General features: G+C 45.3%; 1 protein-coding gene across 6 annotated transcripts; it reads left to right on the top strand.

Moving 5' to 3' along the window:
• Window positions 1-912: 912 nt before the first annotated feature.
• SLC25A44 (solute carrier family 25 member 44) lies at window positions 913-18,021 on the top strand. 6 transcript variants are annotated; one of them, XM_020912475.2, is made up of 4 exons: window positions 913-1,070; window positions 5,904-6,548; window positions 11,710-11,837; window positions 15,331-18,021. In XM_020912475.2, exons 2-4 carry the CDS (start codon window positions 5,924-5,926, stop codon window positions 15,520-15,522), a joined length of 945 nt encoding a protein of 314 aa, XP_020768134.1. In that variant the 5' UTR covers window positions 913-1,070; window positions 5,904-5,923; the 3' UTR covers window positions 15,523-18,021. The 6 variants fall into 6 exon arrangements, with proteins under 6 accessions (XP_020768134.1, XP_070323602.1, XP_070323604.1 ...); XM_070467501.1 differs by having other exon boundaries at window positions 11,715-11,837; window positions 15,331-15,420; XM_070467500.1 differs by lacking the exon at window positions 913-1,070 and adding an exon at window positions 5,169-5,244.
• The last annotated feature ends 68 nt before the right edge of the window (window positions 18,022-18,089 follow it).

Consider the following 18,089-nt stretch of genomic DNA (forward strand, 5'->3'; position numbering starts at 1 on the left):
GTGAAATTGTTTGGTCATAGATTAATTTAGATAATTAATTGTTCCTACTGAGGAACAATCAAACTGTTTTCACACCAGCTAAAACACTTTACATTTCCACCAGCAATGTCTGAAGGTTCCAGTTTCTCCACATCCTTGCTAACACTCCTTACTTTCCAGGTTCTTGTTTGCTTGTTTGTTTTAATTTTAGCCATCCAAGTGGATGTGAAGTGGGATCTTGTTGATTTGTTTTCCCCTAATGACACTAAGCATCTTTTCCTGTGCTTTTTGGCCACCTTCTTTAGCGAAATGTCTATTCAAGTCCTTTACCCATGTAAAGAATTGGGTTGTCTTTTTGTGGCGGTGTAGAAATATCTATTTTGAAATGAATCTATTTTCCACCCCATACCCCACCTCCCAGTCTCTTATTTAAAGGGTTCTGCCTCTTCTTTTAAATCCATGTATAGGCAAATTGTTTTAGAGCTGGGAGAGACTACTCCACCTCCAGGATGTCCTCTATTTCTGCAATTCTTTGAGTTTTCAAACGTTAAAATTGGTTGTCTAAACTTAGTCCTTCCTGCTCAGCACATTAGCCTGTTTTGGCTCAACAGATGAGAAAAATAACAGAATAGCTTTGAATTTAAGGATTCCAATAGCATCGAAACACAAGGTGACCCAATTAGAACAAGATACTCAAGAAGTGCCGGCGGACTCAATTTCCACCAAGTGGAAAGAAAACGCATGCGCTGTACAGCTGAGGGCATGTCCGAGCTAGTGAAGGCGTGGCCTCTGCCCGAATTAAAGATGGCTGCCAGGAACTTCCACTCTTGCTGCGGGGGCGGGGGGGAGAGGCTAAAGATTCAGAACGCCATTGGTGGAATTGGCACTGTTCATCTCCGCCCCTTCAAGGGGAGGGAGTGACAAGGTCCCAATTTCCGGTTCCGTCAGTACCGGGAGCCCGGTCGAGATGGAGGAAGATGCGACCGGAGGCCATCAGTCGCCAGAAACAGAGGATAAAATGGGACCTGCAGCCTAGAGGGCCGCATTTGGAGTTCACCTCAGACGCGGCGGAACCACCCTGATCTGAGAAGGTAAGAAACCACCTGCATGGGGTGCCTGAGAACTGAGGTCTCCGAGGAGCTGGACCTGTCAAGGAGGCAGCGGGTGTCTGCAGTGCCCGGCTGCAGTTCAATGGGAGCCCGCCACGCAGTTTGGGGAATGAGGGACTATTCCAACTAGTCATCTCTTTCTGTCGGAGAAGCATGAGGTTCGCTGACAACGAAAGAAGCGTGGCGAGAGGCATGGCTAGGGACAAGTCCGAGGATCCAGAGGCGGCAGTTCGGGGGCCAGGACAGAAGCAGCTTAAAGCGTGTGTCATGTGGAGTAGGTGAAGAGGATTGTCATGTGGTGTCTGCCATGAAGCATCACATGGGAGCCTATGAAAGACCAAAGGAAGGCTGGGTGGGAATCTCTTCATGTCCCAGAGCGGAGATTGTCTTGGAGGGAGAGGTTGGAGGCATGCCAGGGAACTTCCCTAAGGAAATGAATATTCATTAAGACTGATGGGCAGGCATGGAAATATATTCACATTCATGTGGTAGATAGCTCCCAGGATACAGAGCCTTTGGGCAGATGCAGTAAGAACAGAGGAGGAAGCAAAGATCTTGATTCCAGCACAGAAGTGGGAACCAAACCCCACAGATGACTTGTCAGAAGTTGTAGGTGTTGATTTAATTTGGTGGGGGTTGTTGACTGATAAGATCTGAATGAGTCTAGTAGACATCATTGAGCCCAGTCCTGGTGACCAGTCAGGTTGGAGTCAGAGGGCTCCTAACCTAGTCATAATGATCCTGGATTCCTGGAGTAGTTGTTACCATTGTCATAACACTGACAGTCCTTAACATTTAAGGCAGTACTTTCCAAACTCTGATATATGTATTAATCACCCAGAGAGCCTGTGAAAATGTTGGCTTTTACTCAGCAGGTCTGTGGAGCATCCTGAAATTCTGTGTTTCTTACAAACTCCCAGGTGATGCCCATGCTGCTGGTCTGTGCCGCACTCTGAGTAGCAGAGATTTAGAGGGGCACTGTCCAGCAGAGCTTTCTGCAATAATAGAAGTATTTTGTTGTTTACAAAGTGCTTTCACACATACTAGCTTAGGTGAGTTGCCCCAAACTGTTGTATAGCTATGGCAGGCTTTATTAGCCCCATTTCAGAGATGAGGAAACTGAATTTCCTCAAAAGAAGGGATTTGGTTCCAATCCTACTAGAAAGTCACGGTAGTGGAACTCAAACGTGGATCTCCTGACCACTAGTGTTCTTTCCATCGGATGACCTTACGTTCCAGGTGCCTCTGTGTTGTCCTGAACCAGAATCTTCTCTGAGATCCTAGTGAAGTCTGGTGTAGTTTTTCTGGTACAGGAAGAGTGAAGTGGAGAGGGAGTATGCCTGCCTGGGCCAGTTTGTCCCTTTCCTCTGATAGGCTCATCAGTGAGGCCTCTGCCTCTGACATCTCATTTAATGACTTCAGGACATCCTGGGTCATTTGGTGGGTCTCCACATGAAGCACTTTTAACCTTCGTGTCTAAGCTATGTTAAAAGATTGAAGACAGTTCATAATTGGAGCCATGTGATGCAGTGGTAAAAGAACCCGCCTCCCAATGCTGGAGACGTAAGAGACGCAGGTTCGATCCCTGGGTTGGGAAGATCCCCTGGAGGAGGGCATGGCAACCACTCCAGTGTTCTTGCCTGAAAAATCTCATGACAGAGGAGCCTGGCAGGCTACAGTCCGTAGGGTCACAAAGAGTCGGATGCAACTGAGCATGTACACATCCACACAAATGAGGGTCTGGGAAAGAGTCACAAAAGAAGCTGGACTGATTGAGTTGGAAGGCTGCAGGAAGTGAGCGCACAGGTATCTGCAAGAAGGATTTTCCTGAGGGAGAGACAGAGGGAACTGGTTTTGATACTTCTGCATGAAGTTGGGAGGTTATAGAACAAAGAACAGGTTGAGATCCCAACTTTTAGGAGCAGCCCTACCCTTCAAAGGGGTAGGGAGAGTAGACACAGTGCCTTCACCTTCAAGTGTAGAGGCTCAGCCCTCTGCGGCCTGGCCCATAGTGGCTTCCTTGGTCCTCATGGCAATGGTGGAAGCTTCCTGCTTTGGCCATGGAGAGTCCTTCCTTCTTTCTGGGAATTTAAACTAGACTGGCACATGTGAGAGATGGAGATGGAGGAAAGTGGGGAAGTGAGGCACTGAGTGCTGCTGTAATCAGAAGATGTTGGTACTCTGTCATTCACTTTCATAAGCTGAGATGGTGGCCTCAAAACCAGGTTCTGGGACAGAGTCCTTTGTCGCTCTGCCTGTCACGCACTATTCATGAGCCGGGCAGAAAGCTCTCCTGCTTGAGCCCTGCTGTATTTGTCCTGTGACGACATCAGGCCCGCCCAGCCACTCTGCTCCATCCTTCCACAAACACGCTGGGAAAGCAGAGGCAGCTCTTGGTTTCTCTGGAACAGAGCTGAGAGAAATCCCTGGGCGTCTGCACGGCCAGGAGCTTATGCTTAACCCTTGCGTGACTGGCAGTTGTGAGGGCATTAATTCTGCCTCCCAGGGTTGGAAAGACTTAGCTTTAGACGGAACAGAGATGATTTGTGCTGGAACTCCTCAGCTCCCATGGGGCAGAGGGCTGATGGAACAGAGGAGTAAACTTGGCTCCTATCCTGCCTCCACCACTGAACAACTGTGTGACCTTAGGCCTGTTTCTTTTAAACTGTTTGTACCTCAGCTTTCTCATTTAGCAGAATTGTCTAACTGTACACAGGTTAAGTTGTAAGGATTACATGAGGTAATATGTATTCAGTGAATCCTAGTATCTCTCTTCCCTCCTCTCTCAGTAGAAACGGACACATGACCTTGGGACCCTGGATGACAAGCACCCACTTAGTTTTTCAATGATACAGTGATCCCCTTCTTTTGAAGGGCCTCAAAGGAGAAGATTGCTCCACTGGACTTGGTGGGTGTCGTAGGCTGAGACTGGAAGAAGGGCCCTCAGCAAGTGGCACATCAGTGTTCCTAAAGTTCTCCTCCTAGAACTCAACCTCTAGTTCATTCCCCATGACCTCAATTCTGTTCTGGCTAGCTCAGTTGTTTCAGCCATTTTTCTTTCCCTTCCACTGTCCACATGTATTTCTCCATTCACCTGCTTTGTCCTCCTCCAGGAAGCCTATCTTGGTTACATGTGCCTCATGCATGTCTCACCTTGAAGCTGAGGTTTTTCCCTTCAGCTCACATGTACTGAGTTTATACTGCAGGTATCTCGTATTTTAATGAAAGTGATACAGTCCAGCTCAGGGAATTCCAAATGCTAACCTTGCTTCTCCACAGACTTGTATGGTAAACCAAGAAGCTACTTAGGCTGGTTGGGACCTTTGGTTGGGAAAAGTGGTTGAGGATAAGCTCTGGTTATACACTTGACATGAGATTTGTCAAGGCACTGGCGCTGGGACTGCTCATGTAGAACATCTTAGCTCTCTAGAGTTGTCCTTTTGATGCTGCCACCTCCTTTCCCAGACCTTAGGGATTTCTCTTAAAGTTTGGGGAGCCCCTGACTTCTCACTTCCTGAATTTAACTTTCCACTTTCTCCTTCTGGCTGCAAATGTCCAGTATCCTACACAGGAGCACATTACATTGTCACTGTGGCTATGTCCAGTATATGATGTGCTCTCATTTGACATTTCTTAAGTTGAAAACTCCTGATTTTATATAGTTATTACAGTTGTAAGCTTATTTGTTTTGTTTGAAACTTTACTCTTTGGATACACATGATGGCCACATGTATGTTAATTTGCCCTGGTTACTTTATCTCTGTTTCTTATGTCCATTCCCCAGAGGGATACTGTGTCTCTTTGAAGAGCCTGAGTTTATCAAAGGCAGAGTCTCTCTGTCTTCTCTGTCACTTGAATCTCCCTTCATTAACTAGGGCTGAGGTTCTTATTTATGTGCTTGGGGATCAAGGGGCCAAGCATGTTCTCTACACTGTAGTTCTCAAGACTCTTCAGGGAAACTACTTAGCTCTCAGATGGTTCATTTCTTTCTCTGAGTGAGTTATCTAATAACCAAAGAGGACTCTGACCTTTGACTTGTTCCTGACTTCCTAATTTCTTTCATTAAAGGGGAGGGAGTTAGGAGGTGGCGGCTGTGGAGTGAAAGCCCTATTTGCTTTCTTCCTCACATTTTCTTCTAATGCAGACTGGAGAAAATGTAAGTGCAGTGAGTGTGGGTCAGGGAAGCTCAGAGGGGCCAACACAGGAAACCAGAAATAAAGTAAGGTGAGTCAGCTGGTAAATGGTGCTAAAAGAGGTAGTCTGCTGAGGCTCAGTGGCTGAAGGCTGAAAGCCTTGCCTTCTCAGTAGGCCTAGGAGCATCAGAAATGGAGCGCTTCCCTTTAGGTCTTAGGAGCCTCTGGCGTGTCACTTAGGGACATCCCAGTAGCCCACCTAAAGGTCTTGCCTCCTGTCACGTGGTTGGTTTGTCCACGGCATCCTGAGCTGTCTGGGTGAGCTAGAGAAGGAAAAAGAGAATGGCCGTGACACCAGGGCCTGGGCAGAGGCAGAGGGCGTAGACGATGCCAGTAAGCTGGGAGTAGGGAGCTGAGGTGGGACTGGGGGCAGGGGAGTCCCTGAGGTGAGAAACAGCTTTCACAAGAGGGGTCCTGAATGTGGACGGAGGCAGGGGCGGCACTATCTTGATCTGTGAAGGAAGAATCAGGCAGGGGTTGGCAGAGCCAGATTAGTTGAAGTCTAAGCTTTGGGGAGGTGAGTACCCCAGGAGATGAAGCCTGAGAATAGGGTTTCAGAGCCTAGCCAAGAGGAGAAAGTGTGAATTCTGATCTCCTTCATATTCCTTCCATCCTACTCCAGTCCCCCGGTCTCCAGGCACAATGGAGGACAAACGTAACATCCAGATCATCGAGTGGGAACACCTGGACAAGAAGAAGTTCTATGTGTTCGGTGTGGCGATGACAATGATGATCCGCGTCAGCGTCTACCCATTCACCCTCATCCGCACTCGGTTGCAGGTTCAGAAAGGCAGGAGCCTCTACCATGGGACCTTTGACGCCTTCATCAAGATCCTACGGGCGGATGGTGTGACTGGTCTCTACCGGGGGTTCCTGGTCAACACCTTCACCCTCATATCTGGCCAGTGCTATGTCACCACTTACGAACTCACCCGGAAGTTCGTAGCTGACTACAGCCAGAGCAACACAGTCAAATCACTGGTGGCCGGTGGCTCGGCCTCTCTCGTGGCCCAGAGCATCACGGTGCCCATTGATGTGGTCTCCCAGCATCTGATGATGCAGCGCAAGGGTGAGAAAATGGGCCGCTTCCAAGTGCGAGGGAATCCAGAGGGACAAGGGGTAGTTGCCTTTGGCCAAACCAAGGACATCATCAGGCAGATCCTGCGGGCTGATGGACTTCGTGGCTTCTACCGAGGCTACGTCGCTTCACTGCTTACTTACATCCCAAACAGTGCTGTCTGGTGGCCCTTCTACCACTTCTATGCAGGTAAGCAGGAACTAGGAGGGTGAGGGTGGAGGATGGGTTACTAATGAGACAGATGCTATTGCCCCAGGCATGTTTGAATGGGTGATTTAACGGGAGAATTCATACAGCAAACATTTGAATTCAAGAGGATTCAGAGATGAATAAGACATGGTTCTTGCTTTCAGAGAGCTAATATTAGAGTGGAGGGAATCAGACAAGTAAAATCTGTGGCTGTAGAACATTGAGTATGTTTTCCATGCATCAGGATCAACTAAGGTTTGTGGAATATTGGCAGAGAATGGGTGGAGAGGGACAAAATCCATGGGATTTAAAGATGAAGTCAATGGTGATAGTGAGCTTTTGAGTTGGATGCCTTTCCTGAGTATTTTTAAATTTAAGTTCAAGATGTAATACAATCTTGAAGCTCTCTAATCCTGTATTTTTTGTTCACAAGTATTTCTTAGAAATGGTATTATCGGGTCAAGAGATAGCATTTTTTTTTTTTAAATGGCCATGCAGCATATGGGGTTTTAGACCTGTACCCCCTGCATTGGAAGCACAGCATCTTAACCACTGGACCTCCAGGGAAGTCCCAAGAGTTGACATTTTTGAGGGTCTTAATAAACATACCACCAGATTTCCTTCTGAAAGGGCAAAGCACATTGCCAAGAGCAGGACCTGTGTGTGCTTGCTGTCCTGAAACATCCACAGCGTTGGGCAACTCTCTACTCCAGTCAGGGTAACCTGTACTTGCAGCCTCGCTCTGTACTTGCAGCCTAGCCTGTCCCTGCCACTGGCTCCTAAGCTTTGGCAGTAGGCATTCTGTTCCATACCGCCTGGAATTTTTCTGAGCAAGTTTTGCAATGACTTCCTAACTTATAATCACTTGGTTTCTATTGCATCATACTTTTCTGATCCTGTTATTTTTCTAAGTACTTTTTTTTGGTAACTTTGTCTCTTTCTTTTGTTTTAACAGTCTTTCATCTAGAGTATTTGGTAAAATTCAAATACCTGGACTCCACCTTGACCCTTTGTATCAGATTATTTAGGAACAGATGCTGCTAATCTTAATGTTAGAGAAAGATCCTAGGAAAAATTTTCTCTGGAGTCTATGTTCACCCCTGTCTCCTCATTTGACTTCATCTATAATTAGGGTTGTCCTTTTCTAATATGTCCAAAATTTCTATTTCTTTTCCCAAGCTAACCTGTCCAGAGCTCTGGACAGATATTCTGACTGTTGGACCTTTCAACTTGAAGGCATGTGCACACATCTGAAATTTTACTCAACTATGACATTTTTCATCCCAGACTTTTTCTTCTGACTTACTTTCAGGTGTCAGTGGCCAGGTTATTCTACAGATCACTGAGACTGCGGCTTCGCACATGGCGTGTGGCCCCTGCCTCTTCCTTGTCCCCACTGACATTTATTGAGCCCTCACTGTGTGCCAGGCTTTGTGACACTGTGTCTCAGGGTCTGATGAATTGTAAGTGTTCAGTAAATATTTCTTGAGCAAGTAGATTGGTTCTTGTCATTCCGTTTTGCTAAAATTTACCAATGCTTCCTTATGGGTATTTAGAATAAAATCTAATGCTTCTCACAGTCAACACAGGTCTATGTGACCTGGTCCCTGTCTCCTTCTCCACCTCCGTCTCGTGCTCCTCTCCCCTTTCTCTCTCTGGTCCATCCTCACTGCCCTTCGCTCAGTTCCTGAGATACATCAAGCTCTGTTGTCACCTCCTAGCCTTTGCAGATACTGTTCTTTCTGCCTGCAGTACCCTTCCCCATTTTCTTTATGTGGCTGGGTCCTTCTCACGCCTTAGGCATCAGCATACATGCTACCTTTACCCAACTGGAAAGAGGGCGCTTCCTGTTTTCTTTTTCAGCACCTCTCCTTTAGAGCACTTATCATAATTTGCAATTGTTTTAGCCCTAGCTCCCACGCAGCTCCTTAATTAGACTGTAAGTTCCATGAAGTTACTTCTCTGCCCATTTTTCTATTTTATGCCTAGTGCTTTCACAGTGGCTGGCATATAGTAAATATTAAATAAATACTCGTTTATATTACTTGCCCAAAGTCATTTAGCCAGGAAGGACTTAAACCAAGTCAGCCTAGGTTTATCTTCTGCTTTGCAGACAATAGATGCCCAGTAAACATTTGTTGAGTGAATAACAGAGAAGGAAAGACTTGGGACTCTTTCTCCCACCCTCTTGCCTTTGTTTTTTCATCCTCTTCCTAAACCCCAGGAAAATGGCATATGTGAGTGATTAGAATTGGAATCTGAATCCCACTGCAGCTTGTTGGCTTGGATGCCGATGCAGACAGGCCCAAGGAAGCTTTCAGTGGCAGTCCAGATGCTACCTTCTAATGCTTGTGAAATGTTTTCTTCTCTGGAGAGCAAGACACCCTTGAGGCACAAGTGCCAGTTCACTTTGTTTCTGTTTGTATGCTGACCCTGGGGAAGAAAGCGATTAGAATCAGGGGCTGATTCTGGTAGGGCTTAGGGAATTCTGTCATGCTGCTGGGTCTTGGAAGCCTTCACTTCTGCCCTGCCAACCTCTACCCTCCTACTTGTTCTCTAATCTTTATTTGCCTGCCCGTAAATTACCAAAACTAGGAGCATGAGAAAAAAGTTATTATTTTTAATGTGAAGTATAGTTAATATTTGTTGGAAGGACTGATGCTGAAGCTAAAACTCCAATACTTTGGCCACCTGATGTGAAGAACTGACTCATTGGGAAAGACCCTGATGCTGGGAAAGATTGAGGCTGGGAGGAGAAGGGGATTACAGAGGATGAGGTGGTTGGATGGCATCACCGACTCAGTGGACATGAGTTTGAGTAGACTCCAGGAGTTGGTGATGGACAGGGAGGCCTGGTGTACTGTAGTCCATGGGGTCGCAAAGAGTCCGTGGGATCGCAAAGAGTCGGACGCAACAGAGTGACTGAACTGAAACTGATAGTTAATATGTAATATTGTATAAATTACAGGGGTACAATATAGTGACTCACAATTTCTAAAGGTTATACTCCATTTGTAGTTATTATAAAATATTTGTTATATTCCCTGTGTTATATAATATATCCCTGTAGCTATTTTACACCCAATAGCTTGTACCTTTTAATCCCCTACCTCTATAATGCACCCCCTCCCCGCCCCAGAAAATAATTCTTAAAGGTGTTATGGTGACTGAATTGTAGAGGGAAAACTGAGAGGGGTCCTTAGAGATGACAGATCTATTTGACACTCAGTCTCACTCAGAGTCAACGCCAAAGTCCCTGCAGTGGCTTCAAGGCCCTAAATGACTTGCTCTCAGACCTCATCTGCTCTTTCTCCCCTCAGTCATCCGGACATACTGGCCTCGCTGCCCCTCGAAGATCTCAGGCACACTCATGCCTCAGGGCCTTTGCACAGGATGCTACCTCTGCTGGGAAAGTTCTTTCCACAGATTGATAAGGCTTGCACTCTTCTTTAACTCTTTGCTTAAACTTCACTTTCTACCCTTGGCATTCTTATCTCCTTTTCCTGCTTTATTTTTATCTATACCTAAAAACATACATATTTTTATATGTATATAAAATATACAAATAAAAGTATATTTTAGCATACCTCACCTCCTGATATATATTTTTTTTATTTATTGTCTGTTTTCCCCCACTAGAGTGTAAATTTCATAAGGGCAGGGATTTGAAGCTTTTTTTTTTAAACATTACAATTTGGATTTATAAAAGTTGGAAAAAAAAAACACCCTGAAATACACACTACTTTTTTTTTTTTTTTAAATTAGTTGGAGGCTAATTACCTCACAATATTGTAGTGGGTTTTGTCAATACACACTACTTAAATTAGCTTTGTTTGGTGAGGTAAAAGTTCTTTTTCCTTCTATTGTCACTTTCTTCCTCAATATTGTAAGATTGTTATATTGTTCTATGTTGTAATATTATTGTTGTATTGTTATATTGTTATATGATATAATGTAATATTATATATTGTTATTGTTATATATTGTAATATGTTGTTATAATATTGTTAATCTGATACATTTTAATATTCCTATACATATCCCAGTTTAACTAGACAAAAATTTGGACCTCTGATCTCACCCTTCAGGAGATCTGGGGATCTGGGTGGCCCTTCCCGGGGCAGGTCTGTCCCAGGAGCAGCTGGAGGCAGGCTCCCCAGTGGCAAGCATTGACAGCAACTTTACTTTTCTCATTAATGTACAATGAAAGAGAAATGAAGTTGCTGAGATAAGTGGGGACAGGTGACATCACACTCTTCATGGAGCGTTGAGAAGGATGGCCAGTTAGGGGGAGTCTCAGTCACCCTTGTGACTTCCCTGTAGTCTCCTCAGATGCTGGCTTGAGGCTCTTCTTCAGTGTTATGTCCTTAGAACCCAAGCTGGCTGGCTCATGGTAGTCACTCGGTGAGTCTTTGTTGAATAAATGAACAGACTCTCATCTCTCACCTCCAGAGAGGGGAAAAGCGAAAGAATTCAATTGCAGGTGAACTTCCCAGCGACAGTGGGGTTGGGTGAATCAGGTGTTATTTCATCTGCTTCATCACCATTTTGAAAAATGAATTTTTCTTCCTTGATAAAGGCTGAAGAAAAGTTTTCACTGTAGGATATGATTTTCTCTTTTAATTGTAATTGATTTTATTTTAAAAAATATTCACATGGTTTGGAATTCAAACGGTAGGAAAAGGTATGCAGTGAAAACACTCCTCTACTATAGTCACCCAGCTCCCTTCCTTGAAGACAATCAGTGTTACCAATTTTTAATGTATTTTACCAGTTATCCAGTGCACATATAAGAAAATATGTAGCGTGTGCTTTTTTAGCCTGTGAGTTGGGGGAAGTAGAGTATCGGCATAAGAGTTTTATATCAGGAAGGATTTCTGTCCAGCAGATGAAAGGAGTCAGCAAGCAAAGGGATTTTGAAATCCCCTTCTCCAGAGGAATTTTTGTCCTGTTCAGATTGACCTCTGGAAGGGGCCTGAGATTTATAAATTTTTGTTGGTTCTGATGGACGTAAAGAAAAGAAAAGACAGGATGGAAGTTACAGGGTCTAAGGAGGCTAAGGATGGAAATTTTGTCATCGTTGGGCCAACTGGTAGAAGCAGCATGGGGCATGTGGGCTGGTACCTCACATCTTGAGGCACTGTCTTTCCCTCGATTCCAGAGCAGCTCTCGTCCCTCTGCCCAAAGGAGTGCCCTCACATTGTCTTTCAAGCCATCTCGGGGCCTCTGGCTGCAGCCACTGCTTCCATCCTCACCAATCCCATGGATGTGATCCGAACCCGAGTACAGGTAAGACCAGTCTTCTCTCCCCAGCTGCCAGATAAGCCATGAGAAACCTTTCCTTGTGGTTATGACTCACCATCTACAGAAACCAGCTGAGCACTTTGAACCACCTCAGATGTTTCTGTCACCCTGTCTACCACCTTGCATGCCTCTTTTCCTTGCCCATGCCCCCAGGAATCCTCACTGCTTCTTCTAGGCTCTTGTCCTGTTAGATTACCGTCTGAGCCACCAGAGAAGCCGTAGCGTAGCATGTCAACCACCTTTTCCTTACCTCGCAGGTTTGTAGATACTGGAAACATGTTTTAGTTTATTTCACAAGTCTCTGGCTTTTCCACTTGGCTATGAGCTCTCTACAGTGAGTGACTGTTCTTGAACAGTTTTCACAGATGGTTCTGTGTGGACTCAGCACAAATACAGACAAAGGCCTTGGTGGTGCTGTCCAGAAATTATAGACCCTCTCTTTAGTCAGCTCAGGGACAATTTCACAATCCAGAGGCCAAAGAAATTGAATCTAAATGATATATAATATACAAATGATACATTTTGCTCTATAAAGCTTTAGGTGGAGTGTGTGTGTGTGTGTGCATGCGTGCACACACGTGCAGTCAGTCATGTCTAATTTGTAACCCACGGACCTTAACTCACCCGGATCTTCTCTCCATGGGATTCTCCAGGCAAGAATACTGGAGTGGGTTGCCATTTTTCTCCTCCAGGGGATCTTCCTGACCCAGGGATCCAGCCAGTGGCTCCAACATCTCCTGCATTGGCAGGCAGGTTCTTACCCTCTGAGCTGCTAGGGAAGCCCGAGAATGAGGGAGGAGAGGGAAGGATGATAACCTTAGCAAGTGAGAGGTGAAGTCAGCTTCTCTGATACCAGGATGTTAGGACGGGGGTGATTGGTAAATCTAGGTACAATTGAACCTTGAACAACATGTAGTTTAGGAAAGCCAACACTCTGCCTAGTTGAAAATCAGAGTGTAACTTGGCCCTTTAAATCCATGGTTCCTCATCCACAGATTGTATAGTACTGCAGCATTTTGAGGGGAGGCGGTGTTTTTTTTTTAAGTATAAATAAAAATGAATTTTACTTAATCATTTTGGTATCGGTTACAGTCATGAAGACATTTAATTACATTGCGGGTAATATAAGCAGGCAGTTCAGTTTTAAATTCAGTTTTTCTTAGCCACCCCATGTGGCATGTGGGACCTTAGTTCCCCATCTGGGGATCAAACCCATGCCCACTGCAGTGGAAGCGAGGAGTTTTAACCATTGGACAGCCAGTTCAGTCAGTTCAGTTCAGTTGCTCAGTGATGTCTGACTCCTTGCAACCCCATGGACTGCAGCACGCCAGGCCTCCCTGTCCATCACCAGCTCCTGAAGCTTACTCAAACTCATGTCCATTGAGTCTATGATACCATCAACCATCTCATCCTCTGTCGTCCCCTTCTCCTCCCTCCTTCAATCTTTCCTGGCATCAAGGTCTTTTCAAAATGTCAGCTCTTCGCATCAGGTGGCCCAAGGATTGGAGTTTCAGCTTCAACATCAGTCCTTCCAGTGAATATTCAGGACTGATTTCCTTTAGGATGGACTGGTTGGATCTCCTTGCAGTCCAAGGTATTCTCAAGAGTCTTCTCCAACACCACAGTTCAAAAGCATCAATTCTTCAGCACTCAGCTTTCTTTATAGTCCAGTTCTTTATAGTCCAGCTTTCTTTATAGTCCAGTTCTCACATCCATACATGACTGCTGGAAAAACCATAGCCTTGACTAGACGGACCTTTGTTGGCAAAGTAATTTCTCTGCTTTTTAATATGCTGTCTTGGTTGGTCATAACTTTTCTTCCAAGGAGTAAGTGTCTTTTAATTTCATGACTGCAGTCATCATCTGCAATGATTTTGCAGCCCAAAAAAATTAAGTCTGCCATTGTTTCCACTGTTTCTCCAACTATTTGCCATGAAGTGATGGAACTGGATGCCATGATCTTTTGGACAGCCAGGGAATTCCCTAAATTCAATTTTTTATGTAATAACTCTGCTACCTATGTAAAATTTTGATTTATTTCCAGAGAAGCTAAATAATCTCTTTAAAATTTAATGTTAGTATAAGCATGAAATTCTTAAATTAACCAAGTATATACTTTAGAGAAACAAGATTATATCTTGATATGTTTCAAGATATACAATACATAGAGGTTAAAAAGCAATGGTAAAATCTTCCCGGTTATTTTATTTTTTATTTATTTTTAATTTTTATTAGTTCTGTTACTGCTGAAAAAAAAATACTGCATATAAGTGGACTCACACTGTTAAAACCCATGTTGTTCAAGGGTCAGTTGTATATTTATCTCTAGGAAAGATTGTCCCCACTATGACCCATACATTTTATTTTTTTATTTTTATTTTTTTCTGACCCATACATTTTGAAATGAATGGTATCTGATCGGTTTACAGATAATAAAGTGCACACGTTCCATCCTATTCTCTCCTAGCCTTGTTCCATGAGGAGAATCAAGGGAAAGAGCAGCTCCCTACTGTATGGCTTGGCAACTAAACAACACCTACTTTGAGGCGTTCCCGAGCTGGAAGAGACAAAGTGCACATGAGGACCAGGGCCATAGCTAAAAAAGCCCTTGACGTGTCTGTAGATGAGTGGAGGATGAGAGGAGCACGAGTGGTCAGAGGAAGAACAGAGTGAGGGAATGTGGAAGCAGGTGCTAAAGGAGGCAGAGAGGAATGGGGAGATGTTCTTAGTCAAAGATGGGACCGCCTTGGGAATAGGGAAAGGTATAACAAGGAGTGTGTCTGTCCTGCTTTGGCTGTGGGTCTGAGTGGGGTGGTCTTTAAATGTGTTGTTTGGTTGTAGGTATGGAGAAGAGGGCAAGAGTATTAGGAAAGAAGAGAGAAAAGATTCTTGCCTTAGCCAGGCTTCTGGTACGATAGGGAAGACAGGTCACAGGGTGGGAGGTGGCCGGGATGGAGGGGAGGACTCTAGCCATGTGGGTTCAGAGGAATTGAGATGATCAGAATCAAAATGTCTGCAGAGTCCTTGGAGGTGATTTAATCCAGCCTCCCTGAGACCAGAGAGGAGAACCTGGTCCAGACTCATCACTGTGTAGTTTATGTAATAATATTAATGAAGCTAACATTTATTGAATATTTACAGTCTGCCTGGCACTGTTCTCAGCATTTATAAGAATTCTTTTGCTTACTGCATAAGACAACGATATGGTGTAGGTACTATCATTATTATTATATATTTGAGGAAACTGGGATGCAAAGTGCTAAGGAAATTGCCTGAGATTATGCTGTTAGTAAATTAGGGGGCAGGATTCATACCAGGCATTGTGGCACCAGAGGCCACACTCATTCACTGTGCTGAACTGTCCCGCTGAAGCAGAGTCCAGCCCTCTGACTCCCAAGTCTAATTCTTTCCACTTTTAGGAGAGACTGGGTATAGGGACTTTGCAGACTGTGATCCTCCACTGTGTTGACTTTTCCAGGTTGAGGGCAAGAACTCCATCATCCTGACCTTCCGACAGCTGATGGCAGAAGAGGGGCCTTGGGGGCTCATGAAAGGCCTGTCGGCCAGAATCATCTCAGCCACGCCCTCCACCATTGTCATTGTGGTGGGCTATGAGAGCCTCAAGAAGCTCAGCCTCCGACCTGAGCTGGTGGACTCGAGACACTGGTAACCAGCGATGGGGAGAGAAGCCTGCTGCTTTCTACACTACTCTGGGTCAGGGGCAGAGAGGAGAGGCGAGTACCCTCTCCAAGTGCCCCCACCGCATACCTAGTCCTGCTGTGGGCCAGGTGGCCTGTCTGGGACAGGGACAGAGACTTTGAACTACTCTTGCTGAAGAGTCTCCACGCCTGGATCCCCCATCCTCATTATTTTTAAATTTTCTTGCCAAGCTGGGCTTCCTCACTCAGTCCAGGTACTCAGTCCAGCCCTAAGGAAATCCACTCTACCCGCCAATCCTACTCCATCGATCCCCTGCTGACCCTCTCTGCCTTCTCCGTCCCTCCATCTGTGGCCCTGAGATCCTGAGAAGAGCTGTACATAGAACTTGGTTACTACCGCTAGTTCTTCTTATTGGGCTTTCAGTCTGAATTCCAAGCAGCTGCCATCAGCCCTTCATCTCTTAGGTTTGCTTATTTTCCTTTTGGGACTGAGCTGCCCACCAGACTACTCTGCTTTTCTCTGCCACTGGGGACAAGGTGCCAGGCACTTTTACACAGGAAGTAGGAGCAGCAAAAACCTCTGGTTCTCCAGAGCATGTGTCCTCTCTTTGGAGAGTTATTAGGTTGGGGAGAAATGTTGATACTTTATTTTGTGTGTATATTTTTCTGTGAACCAGGCTACTGTCTAAGTCCTGCTAAAGCAACAATCCTGCAGTCAGAGCCCACCCCTTCCTCAGACAGGTGAAAAATGTAATGTAGCTTTCCCTCAATCCCAGTTCCCTATCCCTCCCAGCCCCTCCAGTCCCAGCAGCCCCAGGACAAACAAGCTGCTGTTTTCCCCTGGCCCAGATGACTACAGTGGTGGGCACAGCTCTAAGTAAATCAGACTGTTTGGGACACACTGGACTTGGAACACTACCCTGATAAGTCTGGTTGAGAGAGTAGTTGGTTTGGAAAGTGACAGAAAGATATGTGTGCCCTAGCGCATCTCCCTTGACCAGCTGAGCCAAACCTAGCAGAGGGTAGTGGAGCCTCTTAACCCCAGGCAGTCATCACTCTCTCTCTCTCTCACACACACACACACACACACACACACACAATCACTTGGACTCACAGAAACAGATGTTGTCTCACAATGGGAATCTCTGTGATGTGGAACTGTTTGTGTTTTTCTTCTCCCTGATGTAAGGAGACCTCCTGGTCATGGTACCCTCTGGAGCGATGCTTGAAGGAGGGTAAAGGGCGGGTTGGGAAGTCGCTCAATACCAGGACCACTGCATTTACCAGCCTGATACTGCCGAGATTACCTGTTGAAGCTCTCAGGAGCTAGGTGATGAGTGCTTCTTTCCTGCCTCATCCTTCCCCCCACAACACAAACCTCCTCTACCAAGTCAGTGTGGCAGGTGAGGAAAGGTGCAGCAAACGGAATGAGAAGAAGGCATATCAAACCCACACTTCTGCTTGAAACATCTGATTTGTATGACCCTCACACTTTCTTATTTGGTCCCACCCCCTGGGAGAGGCCACGGTGCCAATTTGAAAGGTGCTAGCTACCTGAAGCCTTGATATTTCTTATGGCTGCCCCACAGTCTATCCCCCAGGGCTAGACCAGAATCTGAATTCTCTACCTTTACCACCACTTCCCATCTTGTGCTCATATCTTTGAAGGTTATTTTCTTTTTCATTTCATTGTTTGTCCCTTCTTCGACTTTGTCAAGAGTCCTCCAGTTTCTATTCACAAATGGTCATCTAAAGGGTTGGGTCTGCACCTCGTTCTGAATCTTCCTGTCTCAAGTCACTCCTTCACCCTAAGAACCACGAAGGTAAGAGAAGCCAGGGGTCCCTTCTTTCTCTTTAAACTCATTCTGTTGAGACCTTTGGAGGTTGATTTTCTCAGCTCCATGCCTTCCCCTTCCCAGAGACTTAGATTCAGTCCTTCCCCACCATTGCAAAGTGGGTAAGGTATCATGGACAAGAGGTAGCCTCCTGCTTCTCTTCTCTTAGGTTGTTTCTCCGTCCCAGACTCCTCAACACTTTTTCTTCTGTTTTGTTTTCTTGTAAAGTATTTCAGTCTTACCTGTTTCCTGTTCTCTCTCTCTCTCACACACATACACACGTGCGCGCGGGTGTTTTAAAAGATGATGTGCATATATACTAAAAGGGACCCATGGCCCCTTACTTTTCCATCTAATATTTCAGAGACTGGTATTGGGTTTGGTTAAAATATGTCTTGGTGGAGATGGAACTGTGGCCTTCCATTTTCCCAGGACCATGGATCGGACCAATTGGAGTGTTTGATGTATTGGTCTGCAGCCAAAATTGGAAGGAACTTCTGGGAGACTGGGCAAGATGGGGAAACCTGATGGGAGTATTGAAGGACAGGGGAATAAAAATGCAGATACAGTTAACATTTGATAAAGTGGACTCCTGTGAATAATATTAACGGCAAACATTCACTGTTGCACTGTACGAATTCTCTAAAAAGTGTAACTAAACGTTTTTATCGAGTCCCTGAGTTTCAAGCTTCTTTTGCCTTCTCGCCAAAAAAAGGAATACGGTTGTTGTGTTTGTATAATCC

The sequence above is a fragment of the Odocoileus virginianus genome, chromosome 5 (assembly GCF_023699985.2).
Source record: "Odocoileus virginianus isolate 20LAN1187 ecotype Illinois chromosome 5, Ovbor_1.2, whole genome shotgun sequence".
Lineage (NCBI taxonomy): Eukaryota > Metazoa > Chordata > Mammalia > Artiodactyla > Cervidae > Odocoileus > Odocoileus virginianus.